The sequence below is a fragment of the Ictidomys tridecemlineatus genome, chromosome 8, assembly GCF_052094955.1.
Source record: "Ictidomys tridecemlineatus isolate mIctTri1 chromosome 8, mIctTri1.hap1, whole genome shotgun sequence".
NCBI lineage: Eukaryota > Metazoa > Chordata > Mammalia > Rodentia > Sciuridae > Ictidomys > Ictidomys tridecemlineatus.
Window position 1 is genome coordinate 122,776,124 of NC_135484.1, and position 18,978 is coordinate 122,795,101.

The 18,978-nt window shown below is 49.5% G+C and overlaps 2 protein-coding genes and 1 long non-coding RNA gene across 8 annotated transcripts; 2 read left to right on the forward strand and 1 right to left on the reverse strand.

The window, feature by feature from the left end:
• The first annotated feature begins 34 nt into the window (after positions 1-34).
• On the forward strand, positions 35-5,927 carry Nrm (nurim). Of its 4 annotated transcripts, none has more exons than XM_040282285.2 (4): positions 35-2,710; positions 3,655-3,851; positions 4,380-4,556; positions 5,018-5,927. In XM_040282285.2, exons 1-4 carry the CDS (start codon positions 2,677-2,679, stop codon positions 5,297-5,299), a joined length of 690 nt encoding a protein of 229 aa, XP_040138219.1. In that variant the 5' UTR covers positions 35-2,676; the 3' UTR covers positions 5,300-5,927. The 4 variants fall into 4 exon arrangements, with proteins under 4 accessions (XP_040138219.1, XP_040138220.1, XP_021576379.1 ...); XM_021720704.3 differs by lacking the exon at positions 35-2,710 and adding an exon at positions 2,749-3,100; XM_005341038.5 differs by lacking the exon at positions 35-2,710 and adding an exon at positions 2,758-3,109.
• On the reverse strand, positions 3,329-7,031 carry LOC120888991 (uncharacterized). 3 transcript variants are annotated; one of them, XR_013425301.1, is made up of 2 exons: positions 6,894-7,031; positions 3,329-4,941 (listed from the first exon to the last, which is right to left on the reverse strand). It is a non-coding gene; the product is annotated as an uncharacterized LOC120888991 (long non-coding RNA). The 3 variants fall into 3 exon arrangements; XR_013425302.1 differs by having other exon boundaries at positions 6,839-6,975; XR_005732683.2 differs by lacking the exon at positions 6,894-7,031 and adding an exon at positions 6,748-6,885.
• Positions 7,032-7,229: 198 nt separating this feature from the next.
• Ppp1r18 (protein phosphatase 1 regulatory subunit 18) lies at positions 7,230-16,766 on the forward strand. The gene is made up of 3 exons (XM_040282284.2): positions 7,230-9,504; positions 14,608-14,815; positions 16,501-16,766. The coding sequence occupies exons 1-3, from the start codon at positions 7,876-7,878 to the stop codon at positions 16,518-16,520; spliced, it is 1,857 nt and encodes a 618-aa protein (XP_040138218.2). The 5' UTR covers positions 7,230-7,875; the 3' UTR covers positions 16,521-16,766.
• Positions 16,767-18,978: the final 2,212 nt, after the last annotated feature.

The following is an 18,978-nucleotide window of genomic DNA, read 5'->3' on the forward strand; positions in this document are numbered from 1 at the left end:
TGTGCATGCTAGGCAAGCATTTTATCACTGAATATATTCCAGTACTGTGCTGCCTTTTCAAAAAATTTTAATTTATTTTTTGGAACTGGAGATTGAATCCAGGGTGCTTTTTTTATTTTTATTTTTTATTTTGAGACAGGGTCTCACTGAGTTGTTTAGGCATTTTTAATTTTCTGAGGCTGGTCTTAAACTTGCAATCTTTCTGCCTCAGCCTCCCAAGTTGCTGGGATCAAGGGTTGCACTGCCCAGACTGGTTTTTAAACTACTACTCATCTTATATACTGAACATAGCGATTGTGTGTGTGGCACACGGTAGGACCTAAACACTGGTCCCCTTTTGGCAAATGAAACTTTCCATATCCCTGAGGCTTACAGGATTCCATATAATACCTACTGTCTCTAGAGGCATTTAACATTCAGGTAGTCAGGCACCTTGGAACATGCCTGTAATCCCAGTAACTTGGGAGGCTTAGGCAGGATGATTGCAAATTCAAAACCAGCCTTGGCAACTTAGCAAGTTGCCAAACCAACCTGAGCAATTTAGTGAGACCCTGTCTATATAAAATATAAAAAAGGGTGGGGATGTGACTCAGCTGAGTTAAACTGAGTCCAATCCCTGATACCAAAAAAGGGGGGGGGGGTTGTACTTCTTTCTAATTGGTCAATTTAAACTTCTAGAGAATAGGGATAGGAATCTTTTCTTACACTTTCAATGAATCCCATACTTTAGCACATTGCTCTGTATAATATCTGTTTGTCACAATCCTAGTAGGAAATCGATGGTACAATTTATTAGAAAATTTGGGGGAAGTGTTTATAATTCAAAGAAGTAAATAGGGTTTAGGGAAATCTTAAACAATATTGCAGTGTCCACAGCTCTGCTACAGCCTGAACTCAAAAGATGAGAGCAGTTATGTGAGAAGAAGGACTTCCTGAATAAATATTGTGACTTTCATTGGTGTAGTCCATTCAGGACCACTTTCCTATGCAAAAAGCAGGGTGGAGAGTGAGTCTGTTTGGTGCAATATATATGATGGCATCGATGCAGAGGAATATGGGAATACTGATCTCTTGAGAGGGAAGGAGGAATGCAGAGCCTGTGGGAGGTTCCTTAGTGCTCTAGCAGTTTTCACATCCCTTTACCCAGAAGATTAACAGCTTTCTTTAACTCTCATCTTGTGCAATAAAAGTTGAGGGAGTGAGTTTGTTGGTTTATTTGTTCACTTGTTTTTGAGACAGGGTCTCTTGCTAAGTTGCTTAGGGCCTTGTTAAATTGCGGAGGCTGGCCTCCAATTTGGGAGCTGTCACAGCCTCCCAAATCACTGGGATTACAGGCATTGGCCACCTCACCCTGCATAGGGAGTAAGCTTAATGATAACTAAGGTCCATATATGTACATAGTTACTTACTATATGATCTTTAATTCTGATGAACTTTACTTTATATATATATATATATATCCCTTTATTTATGTTTATGTGGTGCTGAGGATCGAACCCAATGCCTCAGAAGTGCTAGGCAAGTGCTCTAACACTGAGCTACAACCACAACCCCTGATGAAGTTTACCTGTAATTTGCTTTTTAGATATTAATATTAATCTGTAGGTAATTATAAGCAGTCTATAGGAAATGTTAAAAGACCTTAGTGGAGTCAAACTAATGAAGTTGCAGAATAAAGTCAGTGTCAATTATTACAAGCTTGTATAAAATTACTTAGTTTACAACTGTAATAAATTAAGTTTTGCACCACAAATATTTTAACAGTTTTACTACCATGGTTACAATCTTTGCCACTTATTAGAGGCTGATAATGTAGCTTAGAGGTTGAGCTTTTGCCCTTCTTGTGGGAGCCAGAGTTCATCCCCAGCATCGCAAAATAAATAATTAGTAACAAAATAGCCAGGCGCGGTGGTGCACGCCTGTAATCTCAGCAGCTTGAGAGACTGAGGCAGGATGATCGCGAGTTCAAAAACAGCTTCAGCAAAAGCAAGGTGTTAAGCAACACCATGAGGCCATGTCTCTAAATAAAATATAAAATAGGGCTGAGGATGTGGCTCAGTGGTTGTGTGCCTGAGTTCAATCCCCAGTACCAAAAAACAAACTGCCAGGTGTTGTGGTGCAGGCCTGTAATCCCAGCAGTTTGGGAGGCTGAGGCAGAAGAATTGAAAATTCAAAGTAAGCCTCAGCAGTTTAGCAAAATCCTAAGCAACTTGGCAAGGCCCTGTCTCAAAAAAATAAAATGGGTTAGGGATGTAGCTCAGTGTTGATGAGCCCCTGGGTTCAATCCCTAGTACCCAAACAAACCAATCTTACAAGATGTAATAGGTGATTCAGAGCTTGAGGTTCTCACCCTGGGTCAAAATCTGTTCTCTCACCGTTCATTATTGAAGTCTTAACTGAGGATTTGTAATGTTAGCCCCCATTGTTTTCCAGTCACGGCTAAATTAAAGAGTTTTTTTGTTTATGCTGAACTGGGGATAGAACCCAGGGCACTATACCACTGAGCTATATCCTGTCTCACTAAAGTGCCATGGCTGGCCTCGAATTTGCGATCCTCTAGCCTCAACCTCTCATGTCGCGGGAATTACAGGACAAGCCACCGCGCCCAGCCGAAAGGGGGGCTCCTAAAGTTCTGTTTCCACAACTGCCAGAGAGGAACTGTCTTCATTTTTTTCAATGGGAAAACTAGCCCAACTGGGAGTCAATCCATGTGAGTGGCTGCAGAACTGCTGTCCTTACCACTTCCCTGGGGATTCTAACATTCCCTTCTGTGACGCGGACATCGCAAGCTCGGGAAACAAACCCCAGCTTTTGCACTGCCTTCGGGCGGGGAAAGCCGCGCGCGCGGGCGAGCCGGAAACCCGGTGTCTGCGTGCAGGAGCCCCGCCCTCCTAGGCGTGTCCCCGGGCGGGGGGCGGGGCCTGCTGCCGCGGGAATCCCAAACCCGCCCCTTTCCCCACCCCTCCATTTCTCGCCATGGCCCCTGCACTACTGCTGGTGCCAGCTGCCCTTGCTTCTTTCATCCTGGCCTTTGGCACTGGAGTGGAGTTCGTGCGTTTTACCTCCCTTCGACCACTTCTCGGAGGGATCCCGGATTCCGGTAGTCCGGGTGAGCGGGAGGAATCGAGTACTAGCTTTGAAACAGGGAGGTGGAGCCGGAGAAGAGGGTGCGAGGGCGGAGCTTGGAGACAAATGACAGTGGAAGTCTGAGCGAGGGAACTGGAATCGCGAAAGCTGCTCAAAAGCTGCAGGGTAGAGGGACCATAGGAACGGTTTGGCGAACCGCGAGACTAAAGACTGAGCGGGAGGGAAAGGGCTGTAGACAATATTCTAAGAAAAGTATTTTTTAGAGAAAACTGCGGAGAGAGAAGTGTTACAAAGGGGCGATCCAGAGAATCCTCTCCAGCCATGCTTTTAGTGATAATCCAACATGCATTTTTCTATGAATTCTCTTTCCCAGGTCTGACGGAGGCCTAGGGAAGAGGGGGAAATACTAGGGATGGTAAAGTGAGAGGGGCCAGCCTAGATGGAAAACACTAACGCTTTGAAACCATTAAGGGACATGGTCTGGGACCCCAATGGGAAATGAGGGTAAGGGGAGATTTTCTATTTATCTTCTTGATGTTTTGTCCCTTTCTCCCTCAACTCCTCCAGATGCCCGCCAGGGATGGCTGGCTGCCCTGAAGGACCGCAGTGTACTTGCCTCCCTGGCTTGGGATCTGGGGCTCCTGCTACTCTTTGTTGGGCAGCACAGCCTCATGGCGACTGAGACAGTGAAGGCATGGACATCCCAGTACTTTGGGGTCCTTCAGAGGTCACTGTATGTGGCATGCACTGCTCTGGCCTTGCAGGTATGAGGACATGGCAGCTGAGTCCCCAAGGGAGACAATCTGTGGGAGGCACCCCCTGGACTGGAGGGGAACTGAGGATACTAAGCTTCTATTCCTTCATGGCACATAGCCTACTTTTTATCAAGAAGGGTGTACTTGTCATTCCCTAAGCACAAGATGTGCATTCTCACCTTTGCAACTTTGTTCACATTATCCTGCTTGAAATCCCCTCCTTAATTCCTTTTCAGTCCTACCATTTCTTTCAAACCACCTCCCTAGGTTTCAAGAGAAAGCTTGCTTTTCATTTAGCAGTTACCTATCTTCCTTTTGGGTGCCTAGTACTATCAGGCACCTATCAGGTCATCCCCATCCATTCTGTAAATCCCTATCCATTCTGTAAATCCTCAGTGTGGATACAGGTCATCCTCACTTTCTTGGGAGCTTACTCAGCACCCTCATAAGTGGGAAAGGGGAACAGGCTCTGGGTCTGGGTTTCTTAAAAATAGGCAGATTGGCTGCTGGGATACTTAGTTCCTCATCCTTCTCCAGTTGGTGATGCGGTACTGGGAACCTGTACCCAGAGGCCCAGTGTTGTGGGAGGCTCGGGCAGAGCCATGGGCCACCTGGGTGCCCCTCCTCTGCTTTGTGCTCCACGTCATTTCCTGGCTCCTCATCTTCAGTATTCTTCTCGTCTTTGACTACGCTGAGCTCATGGGCCTCAAACAGGTGAGGCTTCCAAATCCCTACCTAAGACCTCTGACCCCATTTAGAATTCTTTCCAAAGATTTTCCTCTTCCACCTGCCTGCCCCCCTGCTATTCTACTTTCTCCCTTGCTTTTTATTCTCTCCTCTCTCTTTCTTTCTTTTTTCTTTTTCTTTTTTCTTTTTGTGGTGCTGGGGATCAAACCCAGGGCCTTCCTTGTGCATGCAAGGCAAGCATTCTACTAGCTGAGCTATATCCCCAGTCCCTCTCTTCTTATAAGAGTGGCTCCTCAAAAGCCAGCATCCATGGGTATCCTGGGTCTGGGGAAGTCACATGAATCAGAGATCAGGGTCAGGGGGTGGAGTCTCAGAATGAGGTTCTTGGGCCTGATTTCCAGGAGGGTGGTACCTGGAAGAAAGAGAAAGAAAAAGCTAAATTGGAAAAAGGGTTTGACTCCATTTCTAAGCCATTCTCCTTCTCTTAGGTCTACTACCATGTGCTGGGCCTGGGTGAGCCTCTGGCACTGAAGTCTCCCCGAGCTCTGAGGCTCTTTTCCCACCTGCGCCACCCAGTGTGTGTGGAGCTGCTGACTGTGCTGTGGGTGGTACCCACTCTGGGCACTGACCGCCTCCTCCTTGCTCTCCTTCTTACCCTCTATCTGGGCCTAGCTCATGGGCTTGACCAGCAAGACCTCCGCTACCTCCGGGCTCAGCTACAAAGAAAACTTCACCTGCTCTCCCGGCCCCAAGATGGGGAGACAGAATGAGGAGTTAACTCTGATTCCAAGCCCTGTACTTTCTCTACTCCTCAAATTCAAATCCTTAACATCCCAGGCCCTGGTTGCTTCAGACCTGAGGCTCAATGCCATGGACTGAAAGAGCTGTCCCTTCTACTGCTCGAGACTTCATTCCTCCAGTCCAGCTCCATACCCTAAATTCTGAGTTTTGGCCACTAGATTCCAAGGTCCAGTTCTTACCAGCCAGGAACAGAGGGTGTAGACTTCATTCCCCTCCCCACAGTTTAGGGCCTGACCTGCCTCCTCACAAGGAAATGGGTCTGCCTTGACTGCTTCCCTGGCACTCTTATTCATCTCTGTGCCTCAGGGATCCCCTTCTCCATCTCCAGCTTTCACTCCTGGGCCAGAATCTCTCTGCAAGTTTGCCAGTAGTGGCCGCCCCGCTCTAGACTCCAGTCATGCTCTCCACTCCTACCCTAGTCTCTCCACCTCCCAAGGCTCCGCCCCAGGGCTGAATCCCACTATCCCCCTCTCCCCTGCAACCCACGCCACCGCAACCTAGTGGAGCGGATTCTCCTGCTCTTAACTTGGGTGACCTGGGGTTCCCTGCTCTCCTGAGAAATACTTGCTGCAGGAAAATAAAAGCCTCGTTTTTCTACATGTGATATTCTTTACTCTGCGACGTCTCAATCTACAGGGCTGAGTTTGGGAAGGCGAGCCAGAGCCTGGGAGCACCAAGCTCGAGTTTGGGGGCCACCTCACCCACTGGCTACCCTCTGGGCTGCAGCCAAGCTCCATGGGCTCACCCCCACCTCCAAGCTGCCCATTCCTGCTTCCTCCAAATTCCCCAGTTTTCCCTCTGCAGAACCAGAGACGCAAAGGAGGGGACCGCAGCTCTGGAAGGGAAGAGAACTTCCAAAGCCATTTGCTTCTGAGCACTGCTCCTGCAGCCTCCTTCCTTACAGACCTCCTCCTGTCTGGAGACGGCCCTCGACCCACAGCAACAAAGGCTGGCCCGGGAAGGCAAAAGCGTGGGGAGGAGCGGCCAGAGATGGGAAGGGCGGACCCGGTTCGCAGCAGCTGGCGCTTCCTCCTGAGTCCCTAGAGGGGCCTTAGTCACGGGCCGCCGCCCTGGATTGGGGAGCTGGGTGGGGGCGGGGGTCTGGACACCAAGGTTCTCCTGGACTACAGGGCGGGAAGCTGTTGAGGGACCCTGGGGTCTGAGAGCCGAGAACCCGTGATTGCCACAGAAACAGGGGAGTCCCAGAGCAGAGTCCCACGCGCGGTGGATGGAAGTGACGCCCCGCCCCCTCCTCGGGCTCCGCCCTGCGCCCCCTTTCCTCTCGGCATTGTCCTTAGACAAAGCTGTCGCCGCCCCCCGCCCGGCCCCCTGGTCTCTGTCTCTGTCCCTCCTCCTCTTTGCCTCCTCCTCTCCCTCCCTTCACCCCTCCCTCTAGTCTCCGGATCTCCCTCGCTACCTCTCTCCTCCTCTTCCTCTCTCCTCTCTCCGGACGCCTGGCTCCTCGCATCCCCTCCCCCGGGAACGCGTGAGTTGACTGAGGGACTGACTTGAGGACAGGGGTGTCTTCTTGCTCCCGTCCCCGCTCCCGTCCGAGTCCCGGACCTTGGGCTGTCTTCTCTTTGTGCCGAGATTGTCTGCTGACCGCGCCGGGTGGGGATGGCTTGCTATGTCAGGGTTCCATGAGAGCAGGGAGCCAGCAACGGACTTGCAGGCTCAGGACCGAAGAGGCGTGGATCAGTCTTCAGCATGCCTGGGTCCCGGGGCTCAGCCGGTGGGGGAGGCTGACGGTAGTGATCGGACTCGATGGGGGTGGACGCCAGGGTTCTGGGAACGTGATGGCATCGCAGTCGCCCGTGTTCCAAAAGTCCCCCAGGGAGGGTATTTCCCCTGACCCGCCTTGGGGGCGGAGTGCACGGCGGAGGGGTGGGGGCTGGAGGGCCCGAGAGGCGGGGCCCGAACCTAGCCGCGAAAGGAGCCGGGATCTTTGGGGCCCGCGCTGAGACCCGCCGGCCTGCTGCCGCGGCGCTCCCTTAACCATTGCCCCTGAATTCCCCTTCTCCCCTAAACCTTTTCACTCTCCACTTTTCCTTACCTTCCCGAATCCTCTCAGATCCCGTCTATCCCTCTCTGGCGGGATTCCCCGTCTTTCCTTCCCATTCTCACCTCCCGCCAGTGTCGTTGAGGCAGCCTCTCCTGTACCCGGTCCCCTCTAAACCCCAGCCATTCTTTTCTCTCATCTCTTTCACCCCAGCTCTCTTTTAGCCCTTTTCTCTCCTTACATTATTGAAACTGTCTTTAATACTCATTAACCCTTTACTATCCAATCTGGCTCCTGCCTTTAAATTTTGACTTCCTTTCACATCACCTCCCCTCAACTTGGTTGAACAGCTTCTCGTCCCCACTTTTCTGCCCTCCTTCTTATCCCTTTCCCTCTGACCTCATCCCCAGCTCCTCTACCCTTCTCTGTATCCCACCTCAATCCTCCATTTCCTCCCCGCAACCCAGTCTCACCCCTTGGGCCTCTCTGAAGCCTCTCTTCCGGTTGTCTGCCCCCAGCGTTCCCTACCCTCACCTCCCGGAGACCATGGCCACTATCCCAGACTGGAAGCTACAGCTGCTAGCCCGGCGTCGGCAGGAGGAGGCAGCAGTTCGTGGCCGGGAGAAGGCAGAGCTGGATCGCCTGTCCCAGATGCCAGCCTGGAAACGGGGACTTCTGGAGCGCCGCCGGGCCAAGCTTAGCCTGTCTCCTGGGGAGCCTAGCCCTATGTCTGGGACTTCAGAGTCTGGACCTCCAGACCCAGACGAGTCCGCTGTTCTTCTGGAGGCCATTGGGCCAGTGCACCAGAACCGATTCATTCGGCTGGAGCGGCAACAGCAGCAGCAGCAGCAGCAGCAGCAGCAGCGGAATGAAGAGCTGCTGGCTGAGAGAAAGGCTGGGCCTCTGGAGGCCCGAGATCGGAGACCCAGCCCTGGGAATTCAAGGGATCAGAGCCCCAAGGGAAGAGAGTCAAGAGAAGAGAGGCTAAGTCCCAGGGAAGTCAGAGAGAGGAGGCTCGGGATAGGAGGAGCCCAAGAGTCAAGTCCCAGGCCTTTGGAGACTAGAGACTGGAGGCAAAGCCCAGGAGAGGTGGTAGACAGAAGCTCAAGGCTGTCAGAAGCACGAAAATGGAAGCTAAGTCCTGGAGAAACTCCAGAACGGAGTATGAGGCTAGCGGAGCCTGGAGAACAAAGTCCCAGGAGAAAAGAGGTGATGGAAAGTAGACTGAGCCCAGGGGAGTCTGGCAACCAGAAGTTGTGCCTGACAGAGGCCCATAAATGGAGGCCTGACTCCAGAGAGTCTCAGGAACAGAATTTAGTACAACTGGAGGCATTCGAATGGAGACTGAGCTCAGAAGACAGAAAAGACTGTTTGGATCAATGTAAGAGAAAAGAAGAGAGGACAATTCAAGGGATGACCCCAGAAGAGATTACAGAGTTATCAGAGACCCTAACAAGGGAGGCTCATGACAACATCTCCAGAAGAGTGGAGACAGCAGAACAGAGGCCCAGCCCTGTGGAGGATGGTGAGAGGGGCTTGAAGACAACTGAAGGGTGGAAATGGACCCTGAACTCTGGGAAGGCTCGAGAGTGGACACCCACATATATAGAGACTCAAACTCAGAAATCAGAATCTCCAGAGTCTGTTGAAAGGCATCTGGGGCCTCCTAGTATAGAGGCCGGAGAAGGGGAGGCTGAGAAGGAGGAGTCGGGGGCTCAGAGCAGGCCTCTGAGAGCCCTGCAGAACCACTGTTCCGTCCCCTCCCCCCTCCCACCAGAGGACGCTGGGACCGGAGGAGGCTCTAGACAGCAGGAAGAGGAAGCAGTGGAACTCAGGCCCCCACCATCAGCCCCTCTGTCTCCCCCACCCCTAGCCCCAAGTGCTCCCCAGCCTCCTGGGGATCCCCTCATGAGCCGTCTGTTTTATGGGGTGAAGGCAGGGCCAGGGGTGGGGGCCCCCCGCCGCAGTGGACACACCTTCACAGTCAACCCCAGGCGCTCTATGCCCACTGCAAGCCCAGCCACTCCAGCTGCCCCAGCCACAGGTGATGCTGCAGTTCCTGGGGCTGGGAAGAAGCGGTACCCGACTGCTGAGGAGATCTTGGTTCTTGGGGGCTACCTTCGTCTCAGCCGCAGCTGCCTTGTCAAGGGGTCCCCTGAAAGACATCACAAACAGGTAGGGGAGCAGCCAAGCCAGACTTCTTAGAAATCCACTTGCCAATTCTCTCTGGACTCTGATCTTTCTTGCTTTTTTATACCCTGTATTCTTGTCTTCCTCTATTCTTGTTAATTCCTGCCACCTCCCTTCCTCCCTCTGCACACACACCCTTCCTCTAGTAGCCCTCCTTTGCCATTCATTTTGGAGCCCCAAGAGCCTGCCTAGCAATCAACCACTGTGCCCGGGTGTGTCATTTTCAGGGTGTGCCCAGGCTGCTCATTCTCCCTACCCTCAGGCTCTGGGTTGTGTCCCCACCACCACCATACACCTTTCTTTCCTTTCCTCTGAGTTGGTGACCCACCCAGGCCCATGTGGTGGGAAAAGAGGGCAGTTTGCCAGGGTGAAAGCTCAGCTTTGGAGAGGAGAGAATGTAGAGGCAGCAGGCTTGGGAGGTGGAAGATAGGGGTCTGGGCTCTACAGAGAAAAGGCAGGAAGCATTGAGTGGGGGGAAGGTCTCACAGCCCTAGGAAGAGGAAGGCAGAGCTGAGTGGGGACATCCTAGGATAGAGGGAGGAGGGGAGATGGGAAGGGCTGGCTAAAAAGCAGAGAGAAGGCTTTTGAACCCCAAGTCTGCCCCATGGGAGAGGCATACACAGAGGCCATTTGAACAGGGTGACCTCGGGGTTGCACACCCCCAGCTGGGCCACTGCTTCAGACAGTGCTCCCTTCTCTCTTGGGACAAGAAAAGCCTTCTCCTCTTCCCAAATGCCCCCACCCCCCACCCCCCACTCCTCTGTCCTTCCTCCCTGGGCTTTCCCTCCCTCCCAGAACTGGCTCAGCCATGGTTTTCCCCTTTCTTCCTGACACTCTGCCCTCTCCCTCCCCTTGGGGTAGAAAAAGAGAGAAGTGCTTTCCGAGGCCCCGAGCTTGAACTGGCTGGGGTACAGTGGGAGTTGAGGACAGGGCGGGGACTGAGGCTAATAGATCAGAGGTTAGACTTGAACAAGGACATTCAGGGAAATGTGAGCAGCCAGGCTGATTTCTGGTCCTGGCTCAACTCCGTCCCTATACTCATCAATTAGTTTATAGCTTGAAAATCTCTAGGAGGTCTCAATCAGAGGTCTCAGAGCTAAAAGTCTATCCTTCTAACATGAATCTCCCCAGAGTTTGGGAAAACCCATCTCATCCTTATCCCATGTGTTAACACCTTTTTTTTTTTTTTAATCCTTAATGTCAGTGAGAAACCACAAGGACTAAAGATCTAGGTGAAGCTCTAGGGGGAGGCACTAGATCCGAGTGCATCTTCACAGAAACTGAAGCTCCCATCCCTGAGCCCTGATACCTGGAAATCTACCTGAGACCTTTGACACTCTTCAGTGATGGGCAGATACAAAGGAGGGAGGACAGGAAATTCTCCTCAGCTGAGGTGTTCAGAAAAGTCACTTCCTACTGAGGTTGGCTAGTGCTTCCAGGAGGAGGCTTGTGCCTTTGGGGAATGAACAGAGGGAGGGAGGCATGAAGCTTTGGACCCTGAAGCTCAGGGACTATCTGAAGAGAACCAGGAACCCAGTGCAGAGCAGGACCAGTGATGGTGACCATACCTAGGTCAGGGAGTAGGGGGCCGGAAGCAGATCGCCCAAACAGGAAGCCTGGGGTGGGGGCCGGAAGGCTGGTGGGGCTGAGTGGGGAACTCTAGGCCATGGGCCTGCCAGAACTGTGCTCAGGATGTGGTGAGAGAATAAGGAAGCAGTCCAGCCGTGTTTCATTGGGGGTGGGGAAGAAGCAGCAGAGTTCCCTACACCCAGTCACCTCACCCTCTGTCCTCTTTCAGACCTTCTCCCCTCTCTCAGGGCCCTGCTTCTCAAGGACTGGTGTGCCCTGTCCCTGCTCACTGCCCCAACCCACTGGCTCAGGGATAGGAGGAACCATCCCCACCCCCACTTTCCCTAAATAACTCATATGTTTGCTGGCAACTTCCATCAAACATCCCTGCCATCAGGAGAGAAATCCCAGCCCTGCTGCTGAGCCCAAGGGATGGGCTGTGACTGGTCCCCTTTCCCAGAGGCCCCTCTGGCTGAGAGACCTGCCCCTCCCTCCCTGCCCCCCTTGTGACCTTATATAGCTGATGGGAGAGGAGTGAATGAGTCACCTCCCTCCCTGTCCGTCCCCCCCCCCCCCTTGCAGGCTGTGCATTCCTGAGAAGCCCTGTCAGAAGATTGGTAGTGGTGGTGGTGGGGGCGGTTAGAAGCAAGGCAGGAGGGGACAAACAAGCTGAGCAAATCAAATGAATCCTCTTACAGAGTGAATAATAAACTACAGAGATTGTTATCCTAAAATGGAATATGGAAGCAGAAATGGGTTCCCAGAAATTTTGATAACAGTAACAAAATTGGAAAGGATCCCTTTTGAGTAGTTTGGATGTAAGCAGTCTGGCTGCTGTCACTTGATTCTACCAGCATTTCCATAGATATGGACTGAGGGTCAAGTGTGTACAGATTGGACTATCCCCAATGTTGTCCACCCCATAGTTTGGTCTGTTGGAGCCTCATCTGAGGTCTGAACAAACCCTTTTGCATTGAAATAATTTCCAAGTTGCTTTCAACATCAAACACAAGTATAATAAATAAGTACAGCCGTCCCTCTGTCTCTAAGGGGTTCCACGTCCCTGGGTTCAACCAAGTGTGGATCAGAAATATTCAGAAAATGGGTTGGGGTTGTGGCTCAGTGGTAGTGTGCTCACCTAGCATGCATGAGGCACTGGTTCAACCCTCAGCACCACATATGCATAAAGACAATTGGGATGGGGTTGTGGCTCAGCGGTACAGCGTGCAAGACCCTGGGTTTGATCCTCAGCACCACATAAAATAAATAAGTGAAATAAAGGTATTGTGTCCAACTACAACTAAAAAATTTTTTAAAAAAGAATAAAAACAATAAAATCCATCCAACAACTAAAAAAATATTTAAAAAAAAGAAATATTCAGAAAAAAATTACATCTGTACTAAGCATGTAGGGACTTTTTTTTTTTTTCTTGTCATTATTCCCTAGAAAATGTAACAACTATTTACAGAGTATTTACATTGTATCAGGTGTTAAAAGTTATCTAGAAGCCAGGTGTGCAGGCGCATGTCTGCCTGTAATCCCAGGGGCTCCAGAGGCTGAGGCAGGAGGATCACAAGTTCAAAGTCAGCCTCAGCAAGTTAGTGAGGCCCTAAGCCACTTAGTGAGACCCTATCTCTAAAAATATTTTAAAAAGGGGATATGGCTCAGTGATTAAGTGCCCCTGGGTTCTATCCCTGGTGTTGCCTCCCCCCCCAAAATAAATTATCTAGAGATTATTTAAAATATGCAGAATTTATGTAGGTTATGTGAAGTATTACACCATTTATATGAGGGACTTGAGTGAGTATTTTGGTATCCAAACAAAGGGGTACTCCACAGATATGTAGGATGACTATATATCCTCTAGTAAGTTAGAAGCAAGTAGGTGATTATGGAAAAAAATCAGAACTGGGTAATTATAACTTGGAGGGTCAGGAAATGGGGGGAGTGGATGTAGCAGTTTCAGAATAGGGTGAGAGGAAGGGAGAGAGTCTTGAGCGGGGAGAGTGTTCCCTCAGTACAAAGGGCATGAGGTCAGAATGTACCTCTTGGTACATTGGTGGACTTGGAAGAAACCAGGCCACTGTGACTAGAGTTGGGGAGAATGTCAGGGAGGGGGACTGGCACATTGACATTGATTAGACTCTAGCTTTTTTTTTTTTTTTTAAGTACTGGGGATTGAACCCAGGGACACTCAATTACTAAACTGTATCCCCATCACTTTTAAATCTTTGTTAGTGAGACCCTATCTCACTAAGTTGCCCAGGTTGGCCTCAAAGGCCTCCTGCCTCAGCCTCCCAAGTGGCTGGGGTGGCTCTAGTTCTGCGTCAAGTGAAAAGGGGAGCCATTGCAGGGTTTGAAGCAAAGGAGCGACACATACAATCCCTAAGTTTTAGCTTCCCATAGGGACCCATGTATCACATCCCATACAGCCTTAGCAACCTCAGCAACCTCTTCCCCAGCCACCCTTCTCACATCACAGCTCACATAGAGACTCCGGGATGCAGGGCCCCAGCCCTAAGTCTTCCCAAATAGATGCCAGGGACAGCCTGAGTAAGTCATCTAGACCTTTCCAAGTAGTTCACATGGAATCCTCCTGTTTGTCTCCCTAATCCCTTTGGCTCCCAGAGTTAATCCTACCATCCCCTTCCCGTTGAGCTTCTTAAGAGGGCAAAGGGGATGGGTAGAAAAGCAGTAAGAACAGCTGGGCTCACCTGCATTTGGGATGGCCTGTTTATGAAGGGCTTTCTATCCCCTTTACGGTCTTTTGCCTCTGTCTCTGCCCATCCCTCTGGTGCTCTCTGCACCCCTACCTCTCTGCCCTTATCACTTCTCCCAGTTGCACCTTTCAGGGATTCAGGGGCTCATCTTCTCCCCTGTATGTTGAGGAAACTCTTGGCTGTTGGTCTCCTATCCCTTCCCAGGCCTAGGCCCCCTGCAGTGGGTCTACTCCAGCTATAGGAGAGGAGTGGGAAGGGGAAGGTGTTCAGGGTTTTCCCAGGGTATAGCAAGTGTTAAGGGTATATGGAACTCAAGGTAACTGTCCTTGATTTTACCTGGGACTCCATCCCCAGCCAGCTTTTTCCTGTCTAGCCAGCTCAAATGTCATCTCCTTTGGGAAGCCTACCTGATTGCCCCAGTCAGACCAAAGGCTCAGTTCTGATCAGAGGGATTTAATTTAATCCTTTATTTTAATTTCTTTTTACACCTCTGCCTCCCATTGAACAGCACTGGATTCAATCTGCAGTACTAAGGGCATGGGACCTTAGTCCTGTGTTATTCATTTCTGCCTCTCAGGCACGTGCCAAAGCACAGGCCAAAAGTTTGACCTTTTTGAATTATGTGATTAAAGAGGGGAAGGATTGGGGAGCTGTAAGAAAACTGAATCCCAGAATGGTCGGAGAGAAAGTCAATGGAGTACCTCATTCCAGCCCTCACTCTCCTTCCACCTCCTCCTGTGGGCTTCCCTGGGCTGTGGATTCTGAGCCTGCCTCCTTCCCCTTTCCATCCCACTGCAGCTTAAGATCTCCTTCAGCGAGACAGCCCTGGAGACTACATATCAATACCCCTCTGAGAGTTCGGTACTGGAGGAGCTAGGCCCGGAGCCCGAGGTCCCCAGTGCTTCCAGTCCTCCAATGGCCCAGCCAGACGACGAGGAGGACGAGGAGGAGCTGCTGCTGCAACCTGAGCTCCAGGGCGGGCTGCGCACGAAGGCCCTGATCGTGGGTAAGCGGAGGAGGCGCGGCCGACTCCGGGGCGCCCCCTTGTGTTGGAGCGGACACCGCGGTCCAGGAGGGAATGGGAGGGTTGGAAGTTGCTCGGTTGGGCCAGTAGCCCAATGCATTTGTTTTCTTGTTGCAGTACTGGGGATCGAACTCAGGGCCTGGGCAAGCGTTGTACCACTGAGCTACATGACCAGCACCCCCACACACACCGCCCCAACGCTGTCCTTTAACAGATGGGAAAATTGAAGTCCTGGGAAGTGAAGCGCACATTGACTCTAGATATTTCAAAACTAGGGCTCCTTGTGAGCTCTTCAGTCTGGGTAAAAACAGGGATTGGGTAAGAGAGGCTGAGTTTGAATTTCAGCCTGTTCTCTTCCTTGTGATCTGAACTCAGAGAAACTCTCTGACCTCTGGCCTCAGTTTATCATTTATGAAATGAGGTTAATAATAATCACCTCCTCTGGGCTGGGGATGTGGCTCAAGTGGTAGCGCGCTTGCCTGGCATGCGTGTAGCCCGAGTTGGATCCTCAGCACCACATACAAACAAAGATGTTGTGTCTGCTTAAAACTAAAAAATAAATATTAAAATTCCTCTCTCTCTCTCTCTCTCTCTCTCTCTCTCTCTCTCTCTCTCTTAAAAAAAATAATAACCACTTCCTGGGGCTGAAAGTGTAGCTCAGTGGTAGAGTACTTGCCTAGCACATTGGAGGGCTGGAGTTCAATCCCCAGTACTGCAAAAATAACAACAATAAGTACCCTCCGCAATTTGAAAGAACTGAATAATTTTTGAAGCACCTAGGCCATTAAATTATTTATTCTGGGATTATTGTGAGTTTAGACAAGGTATAAGAATGCCTAGCTGGGCGCAGTGACACAGGCCTGTAATCCCAGCAGCTCTGGAGGCTGAGACAGGAGAATCATAAGTTCAAAGCCAGCCTCAGCAAATTAGTGAGGCCCTAAGCAACTCAGCAAGACCCTGTCTCTAAATAAAATATAAAAAAAGGGACTGTGGCTGTGGCTCAGTGGTAGAGCACTTGCCTAGCATATGTGAGGCATTGAGTTTGATCCTTGGCACCACATAAAAAATAAATACAAAATAAATATTTTTAAAAAAATTTATATATATATAAAAGGACTGGGGATGTGGCTTAGTGGTTAAGTGTCCCTGGATTCAATCCCTAGCTCCTCCTTCCCAATCCCCACACACAAAAAAGACCTAACATAGCCAGGTGTAGTGTCAGCATGCTTGTAATCCCATCTATTCTGGAGGCTAAGGCAGGAGAATCCCAAATTCAAGGCTACCCTGGGAAACTTAGTGAGACAGTGTCTCAAAATAAAAAATAAGTGCTGGGAATATAGCTCAGTTGATAGAGTGCTTGCCTCATATGCATAAGGCCCTAGGTTCAATCCCCAGCACCATCAAATAAAAAATAAAAGGGCTGGGGATGTAGCACAGTACTAGGTTCAATCTGCAGTACTGAAAAGAGTGTAGGGGAATGCCTAGCACAGAATCCAAGCTAAGGGATGGTTTGTTACTGGTGGCAACAAGTACCCAAGACGTGGAAGATACAGGACTTCCAACATGTGAGCTGCCCTTCAGTTGGGGAAGGGGTGGGGAGAACAGAGGCAGATGCCCTCATTCACAGAAGCCCTCATTCTCTATTCTTATTACCACCTCTCCCACAGATGAGTCCTGCCGACGGTGACCATCTTTCAACTAGGGGACATACCTCCCTCCTTCCCAGAACTGAAGATCCTGGAGCCTAATGATTCAAAGCAGAGGACCCTGAAAATGAGCCTGGCAGGAACAGGCAACCAACATCTTCTGACTTGCTTTCCCCATCCTGTTTCTAGGGGCAAAGCCAATTGCCCAATTTTCACCCTAACCCAGAATCCCTGATGTGCCCTAGTATGGGTGAGGTCAATAGGCTGGAGTATCTTAGGTGACCCAAGAGTAACCACCAGGTCCTGAGAGGAGCATAGAACTCCCTGGGGTGTGGAGATGGAGCAACCCTCATCTCCATGAGAGGATACAGTCTTCCCACAGCTTTCCTTGACTCTTCACAAACTGCAGAGAGTCCTCAGGATTTAAGAACTCATTTCCCTGGGAGACTAAACCCCACTGAATTCACAGGCACGTGTTCCCCCTTCGTTTGCAGCTACCTGCTTTTTCTCATGACCATAACCTAGTTTACAAATCCTACCAGCTCCAAGACCCACCTGGTAAAAGCCCAGGTTTACAAGCCACACCTACTTGCCATGTCCAGGTGGAGTTTTGTCCCCTGTCCCCGTCATTCCTTTCATGGAGAATGACCTGGGGGTGTGGCTTCTTCCACCTTTGCTCAGTATTACTGTGTTTCAGTTTCCCACAGGAGGGAAGACAAGGAATCTTTTTTTTTTTTTTTTTTTTTTTTTTTTTTTTTTTTTTTTAAAGTTTTTATTTTTTTTATTTTTTTATTTTTTTTAAAGAGAGAGTGAGAGAGGAGAAAGAGAGAGAGAGAATTTTTAATATTTATTTTTTAGTTCTCGGCGGACACAACATCTTTGTTGGTATGTGGTGCTGAGGATCAAACCCGGGCCGCACGCATGCCAGGCGAGCGCGCTACCGCTTGAGCCACATCCCCAGCCCGAAGACAAGGAATCTTAACTCTGTACCCTTTGAAAGATATTTAATTCTGTCCCTTCTAATGATTCACAATTGATTTGAATTGCAGTGGTGTGGAGTGACTAAGGAGGCAACTCACTTCCCCTCTCCCATTGCTCCTTCAATTTTGTTGTGTTCATTTTTTAACTTTCTATAATAAAATGGAGCTTTCTCTGACTCTTCTGCTGCTTCTTTGGGGAAAAAAAAAAAAAAAGTTCATGTAAGGGAAGGTTTAGTGGATGTGGGAGGGGAAAATGAAGGGGGATGAACCAGGAACCTGGCATTGACATAGAAAGTAGTCTGGAAGTCAAACACGGCTGTATACACCTGTAATCCCAATGACTCTGGACGCTGAGGCAGGAGATTGCAAGTTCTAGGCCAGCTTCAGCTACTTAATGAGACATTGTCTCAAAAAAAAAAAAAAAAAAAAGCACTGGAATGTATCCCAGTGGTAGAGTGCCTCTGAGTTCAATTCCTAGTCCAAACAGAAAAAAAGTGTGTGTGGGGGGGTGTCTCAGGAGCTGTGTGCCGGTTTCACAGAGGACAAGCAGAAGTCATAGGTAAGGGCTGACTATGACATTTGAGTTCATTGCAGTATCCCCATACCTGGAGCCTAGTAGACACTTTTAGAATAAATGACCAAATGAATGAATCGATGAAAAGAAACAATTGGAAGCAGAGGTTACTCTGAGTTGAAATGTTCCAGTATTTCAAAGCTGGCTTCAATGCAAGCAGTCAGGTAGTCAAGTAGTCAGCAGCTTGTTTATGACACACAAGCTCTAGGGACAGTTACTCAAAGAGTTGGGACTATGAATATTAAATCTCCCGAAACTTGCAAAATTTAGTGGATCTAGAAGTGCAGGGTCCTGGAAAAAGTTTTCTTCTGATAGACAATGGATTTTTTTATTCCTAAAGATTTAACAACCATCAATAATTTATAGCTTTGCTGCCCAAATATAGTTGATTCTCCCATTTCAAAGAATTTCAATTTTCTACAAATGTGAATCATTTTATTTGACTCATCAGTTTCATATATATATATATATATATGATATTTAAGTTCACTGCAGTATCCCCATACCTGGAGCCTAGTAGACACAAAGTTACTTTTAGAATAAATGACCAAATGAGTGAATAGATGAAAAGAAACAATTGGAAGCAGAAGTTACTCTGAGTTGAAGTGTTAAATACACACACACACACACACACACACACATATGATGTTAATGGTTAATGGACTTTTATTTTTTATTTATTTATATGTGGTGCTGAGAATTGAACCCAGTGCCTCATATAAGCTCTGCAAGCACTTTACCACTGAGCCACAACCCCAGTTCCAGTTTGTTTTATTTTTATTTTTATTTTTAGATGGTCTCACTAAGTTGCCCAGACTGGTCTCAAACTCCTGGGCTCAAATATTCCCCCTGCCTCAGCCTCAGGAGTAGCTGTTTCTGTGAGACTAGTCAGAGACCCTTTCTTTACCCAAACCCAAAATGTACTAGACAAATTGACCTTAAGCA

Coding starts and splice junctions, on each gene's coding strand:
- Nrm (XM_005341038.5), top strand. CDS start 2,977: ATGGCCCCTGCACTACTGCTGGTGCCAGCTGCCCTTGCTTCTTTCATC. Junction 3,110..3,654: donor CCCGGATTCCGGTAGTCCGG/GTGAGCGGGAGG, acceptor CAACTCCTCCAG/ATGCCCGCCAGGGATGGCTG. Junction 4,557..5,017: donor AGCTCATGGGCCTCAAACAG/GTGAGGCTTCCA, acceptor TCCTTCTCTTAG/GTCTACTACCATGTGCTGGG.
- Ppp1r18 (XM_040282284.2), top strand. CDS start 7,876: ATGGCCACTATCCCAGACTGGAAGCTACAGCTGCTAGCCCGGCGTCGG. Junction 9,505..14,607: donor CTGAAAGACATCACAAACAG/GTAGGGGAGCAG, acceptor ATCCCACTGCAG/CTTAAGATCTCCTTCAGCGA. Junction 14,816..16,500: donor CACGAAGGCCCTGATCGTGG/GTAAGCGGAGGA, acceptor CCTCTCCCACAG/ATGAGTCCTGCCGACGGTGA.